This window comes from Octopus bimaculoides, chromosome 6 (assembly GCF_001194135.2).
Source record: "Octopus bimaculoides isolate UCB-OBI-ISO-001 chromosome 6, ASM119413v2, whole genome shotgun sequence".
Taxonomy (NCBI): Eukaryota; Metazoa; Mollusca; class Cephalopoda; order Octopoda; family Octopodidae; genus Octopus; species Octopus bimaculoides.
This window is the reverse complement of record NC_068986.1, coordinates 11,530,309-11,536,102: the sequence shown is the minus strand read 5'-3', so window position 1 is coordinate 11,536,102 and position 5,794 is coordinate 11,530,309. Positions and strand designations below refer to the sequence as shown.

Below are 5,794 nucleotides of genomic sequence, written 5' to 3'. Positions count from 1 at the left end.
TATATATATATATTTATTTATTTATATATATATATATATTTATTTATTTATATATATATATATATATATATATATACATACACACAAACATCTCCTTGTTGCTGAGTCACCCAGTACACTCTGTAGAGTGGTTGGCATTAGGAAGGGCATCCAGCTATAGAAACCATGCCAAAACAGACAACTGGAGTCTGGTGCATCTCTCTAGCTTGCCAGCTCCTGTCAAACTGTCCAACCCATGTCAGCATGCAAAATGGACATTAAATTGTGATGATGACGATAAATTCCTGATGGCCAAGTTTCAACTTTTGGTTGTAGTTTATCTGCAATTGTGAAATGCATTTGAGTCATAACTTTCATTTCTTCTTATTTTAGAAATCTAGGATTTAATGTTTACCTGCAGAATATTGCTGGAACGTCTACTCTGTGATAGAGGGAGTTATAGAAGGAAAACCACCACCCAAAACCACATATCGTCTAAATATAAACTTACCAATTCCTAAACTGTTTTTCTACAGCTTAGTCAAGAGTCTTTTTCAGATGAATACTTCAAACCATTTCATAATTGATCTAGTTTCGTACCACCTTATGAGATTGAGACTTAGCCCTGTTACGAGCCCTAGGAATCATGAAGCCAAAACTTAATCTGGTTTCAATGGTATAAAAGAGACTGAGATTACAACACACCCGCTGAATGGGATGCTAGTCCTTTGCAGGGTTAACTTCCTAACTGTTGCTGGAACTCATTTACAGTTGTGGAGTAATGTAAAATGAAGTATTTTACTCAAAAACAGAATACACTGCCCAATCTAGGAATCAAGACCATGACCTTACAAAAGATATTGAACTAAGTCCATTGAAATGAAAGACTATTTTGAGTTCAGGTACAGTGAGAGAAATCATCATCATCGTTTAATGTCTATTTTCCATGCTGGCATGGGTTGAATAGTTTGACTGCAGACTGGAGAGTCAAGAGGCTGCACCAGGCTCCAATCTGATTTGGCAGGGTTTCTACAGTTGGATGCCCTTCCTAATGCCAAACACTCCAAGAGTGTAGTGGTTGCTTTTTATGTGCCACCAGCATGGGAACCAGGCAGGCGGCACTGGCATCAACCACGTTTGGATGGTGCTTTTTATGTGCCACCGACATGGAGAGCCAGTCAGGCAGCACTTTTGCAATATAGCCATCAGGTATCAGAGCAATCAGCCTGTTTGCCTGTCTTGTAGTTTCGTTCTGTACAAAGTCAATTACTCAAAATCATCATTTTAAAACCTTGTTTGACAGGGTGAATGGTTCTCAGGTATAACTGTGCTAGGAATATTCTTATTTGAAAGGGCCCAGTGGGAGAAACATCTCTAGTAGGGGTACCAGTGCCACTTCTGCCATGACAACTACGTCATTGTGTACTGGGCTGAACACCAGCCAAATGCATGGCTGCAACAGACTGGCTGTCATCCTGATCATAGTCAGACTCACTGACATTGCTTTCATTCCCAGAATCAGAAAACTCCCTGATCCATAATAAAATATTTATCTATCATTTTTAGTGCCAACTGGCAAAAATATACAAAAACAATCATGGGATGCCAGGAAGTGAGGAGGTGGGGGTATTCCACAAACAATGCAGGCCAAAAAGCAGATGAAGCAAGCTCTGTGGTTGAATGTTCTGTTGCTAGGCAATAAGAAATTAGTTTATAAACATATACACATAGTGGCCCAAAAATTGGCCACTCAAGTTTCAACCACTGTGCATTAGTAGTTAAAAAACACCAGCCACTTATGTTGAGAGAGTTAAGCAGTGAAAACTACTAGAATTTTGTTCATATGTTTATTAGCAACTAAGCAAGTCAAAGCATTCCATCAAAATTTCATTATAGACATTCCTCTCATTCGATTTCTAATTCATATTGAAACCCAAGGTTTACACAGAAATAACTTACTTTCAGTTCCAAAATACTTCCAGTCATGACTAAGCATGTAAAATTTATTCTTTTAAAATAATATATTAAATTTTTAAAAATTACTGTCCACTCACAGCCATATTTGTTTTCGTTAAATTATCTCCCATTTTTACAGAAATAAGACCAGTTTCGAAAGGGCAATCACAAGCAACATCTATATTTCTAATTATTATCAATATGATATTTGGTTCTAATAGCAAAAATTTTACTTACAGCTACTGGTCGTGGATGGTGATTCAAATAAGTGAAGCCAGATTTACTACTGTGTGACTCATCTCCTTCTTCTTCACTGGACAATCGAGTACAACATTCTGTTGTAGTATGGGAGCTAATAGAACTGAGATTTTCCTCCTTAATATGAGCAGCAGTTGTGGTTTGATGAACATGATGACTGCTAAGAGAAGAAAAACAAATAGTCACTTTGAAAGTGGAAGTGAAAACACTCACAACAATCAGAAATAAAGCAAAAATTACCATATTTACTCATGAATATAAGGGGCATTCTTAATTTAGTTTTAACCCTTTAGCATTTAAATTGGCCATATCCGGCCAAAATATTCCATTTTATGTTCAAACTGACCAGATCTAGCTTCTCACACTTAGAATTTCCATGAAATGTCCATGCCGGTGGCACAAAAAAAGCACCATTCGAGTGCTGGGCCTCACAGAGGCAATGACAAATGACTGAGACCTTTGGTATTATGCCATGCTTGAGTAGAAGACCCATCAAGCCAAGTGAAATTATAGTCATGGTAGATACTGGTAGTTACCCATACCAGTAGCATGTAAAAGCACCCATTACACTCACGGAGCAGTTGGCATTAGGAAGGGCATCCAGCCGTCAAAACCATGCCAAATCAGACTGGAGGCTGGCACAGCCCCACAATTTGCCAGCCCTGGTCAAACTGTCCAACCCATGGACTACAAATGCTAAATGATGAGGATGATTAAGATAACACACGATTAATTCAAATCAATGTGAATAAATAAGCGTTACAACTGAAAGAGTAATCTGAATGCCAAACGGTTAAATGTTGGTACAAAATTTCTTTCCCTTCTTAGTTTTAACTTCGTTTCACGTATTCTTTGCAGCTCAAATTATTCAGTCAAAATTAAGTATAAAACAGTGTGACTTAAATACAACTAAGTACAGTCAGTATATATAATCTTCAACAAACACACATTTATCAACCAGGTTCTTTTAGCCACAACTATATTGTGTTATTTAAAAGGCTACTGATGTTTAACCTTTTTGGCACCAATCCACCTGAGACTAGCTCTGGTTCTATGATACAAATTTCTTGTTTTTAGGTGATCTAAATTAAAATTCCCACCAAAATCTCATGTTCATTTATGTTCTAAACACCATCCTAATAATAACGAAGTTATTTTACTAAATTGTTTATTTTCTTCAAAATTAATTGAAACAACTGTATTTCAACAGACGTACAGTAACAAAATGGTTCACTATCTTTTATCGTTTATTTGTTTCAGTCAATAAACTGTGGCCATGCTGGGGCACCACCTCGAAGAATTATCAGTTGAATAAATCAACCCCAGGACCTATTATATGATTTTTAATAACTGGTACTTGTTCTATCAGTGCTTTTTGCCACACAGCTAAGTTACAAGAGACATAAACACAGAGATAAAAACACACACACACACACAACAGGCTTCTTTTAATTTCCCAAATCCACTCACAAGGTTTTGGTCAGCCCGATGGTTTAGCAGAAGACACTTGCCCAAGGTGCCATGCAATGGGACTGAACCTGGAATCATGTGGTTGGAAAACAAATTTCTTACCACACAACCACAAATTTCTTCATATTGTATGAATTTTTGTGTGAAGAACACAAAATAGCCTGAAATTTAATTTACTTGCTAGTGTGAAGAAATTCCTTATCTATATATTAAACACAAGGTTGGAGACATCATAAAATTTAACTTCTATTATGCCAGCTAGTGTTTATGCCAAGAGAATCAGTCACAAGTGATCCTTTCTGTTCAGAAGTTTTATTCAACTAATGGGCCAAGCTGTTACATTGAACGAGTAGCTACATGAAACAGAACTAATCCTGTAGGAGCAGGCAGCAAAATGCATGCAAATAACATTACTACAACAATAACATCGTATCTGGAAGTGAATTGGTTTAATTTGTTTCGTAAAGAACAGCAACTAACACCATCTGTTATGTATGTTGCCATACCACTTGTCAAATAAATCATAACCTTTATTAAACAGTTCAGAATGTCATTCAAAGCTTGAAGGACTGCTCAGGTATTTTATTTACTATCAATATTTTCTGTCATTCTAAGGAGGTGGACTGGCAGAACTGTTAGCATGCTGGGTGAAATGCTTAGCAGCATTTTGTCCATCTTTATGTTCTGAGTTCAAATTCCACTGAGGTCAGCTTTGCCTGTCATCTCTTTCGGGGCAGATAATAAAAGTATCAGTTGAACACAGAAGTCAATATAATCAATTTAATCCCTCCCCTTGTAACTGGCAGAATTGTTAGCATGCCAGGCAAAATGCTTAGCATTATTTCAGCTGACTTTACGTTCATCATCAACATCAATCCTCATCGTTTAACGTCCGCTTTCCATGCTGGCATGGGTTGGACGGTTTGACTGAGGACTGGCAAGCCAGGAGGCTCCAATCTGATCTGGCAATCTTTCTACAGTTGGATGCCCTTCCTAATGCCAACCACTCCGAGAGTGTAGTGGGTGGTTTTTACGTGCCAGTTCTGAATAGAAATTCTGCCACGGTCAACTTTACATTTCGTCCTTTCAGGGTCGATAAAATAAGTAGCAGTTGAACTCTGGGACCAATGTAATTGGCTTACAGTGTTCTGAACCATTTTTTAAACTAGGGATCCCTTTGATTGCTATTTTATTCTGGCGACCCTGCATAAGCTATTCGATGCTTAAAAACTAGTTTTATAGATGCTTTTTCCCCTGAAATTTTGTTTCTCACATATTTACTTTTGTAAATTGAACTATCTTTTATCTCTTGCTTGTTTTAGTCACTAGACTATGGCCATGCTGGGGCACCACTTTGAATTTTTAGTTGAATGAATTGACCCGAGTACTTTTTTAAAAAAAAGTAATTATTCTATCAGTCTCTTTTGTGAAACTGCTAAGTTATGGGGACACAAACACACCAACACCGGTTGTCAAGCAGTGGTGAGGAAAGAAACACACACACACACACACACATACATACGGCAGGCTTCTTTCAGTTTCCGTCTACTAAATGCATTCACAAGGCTTCGGTCAGCCTGAGGCTATAGTAGAAGACAATTGCCCCAGGTGCCACGCAGTGGGACTGAACCCAGAACCATGTGGTTGGTAAGCAAGCTACTTACCACACAGCCACGCCTGCACCTATATATATATATTTATGACAGGCTTCTTTCAGTTTCCGTCTACCAAATCTACTCATTAGGCATTGGTCAGCCTAAGATTATATAGTAGCAGACACTTGCCCAAATTGCAATGCAGTGGAACTGAACCTGGAACCATGTGGTTGGGAAGCAAACTTTCTTACCACACAGCTACGCCTGCACCTATATATATATATTTATGACAGGCTTCTTTCAGTTTCCATCTACCAAATCCACTCACAAGGCTTTAGTCAGCCTGAGGCTATAGTAGAAGACACTTGCCCAATGTGCCACACAGAGGGACTGAACCCAGAACCATGTGGTTGGGAAGCAAGCTTCTGATCACACAGCTATGACTGCACCTATGTAAAACATCTGAGAAAGGCTTCTTGCTACAAATACCTCTAAAGCAAAATTCTTACATGGACCCCTGAAATACTACTGCAGGT

At 38.2% G+C, this 5,794-nt stretch overlaps 2 protein-coding genes across 2 annotated transcripts in view; both read right to left on the bottom strand.

Annotated features, from left to right (window-relative positions):
- The window catches only part of LOC106880526 (serine-rich adhesin for platelets), a 41,355-nt gene extending 35,983 nt beyond the window's left edge, over window positions 1–5,372 (bottom strand). The window contains exon 1 of the mRNA XM_014930501.2: window positions 2,173–5,372. Coding sequence (XP_014785987.2) covers window positions 2,173–2,436 — 264 coding nt within the window. The 5' untranslated portion in view covers window positions 2,437–5,372. The remainder of the gene's footprint in view (window positions 1–2,172) is intronic.
- A 391-nt stretch (window positions 5,373–5,763) lies between these two features.
- Window positions 5,764–5,794, bottom strand: part of LOC128248022 (ataxin-7-like protein 1) — a 197,367-nt gene continuing 197,336 nt past the window's right edge. Inside the window, exon 7 of the mRNA XM_052968415.1 lies at window positions 5,764–5,786. Within this exon, the coding sequence (XP_052824375.1) occupies window positions 5,764–5,786 (23 nt within the window). The remainder of the gene's footprint in view (window positions 5,787–5,794) is intronic.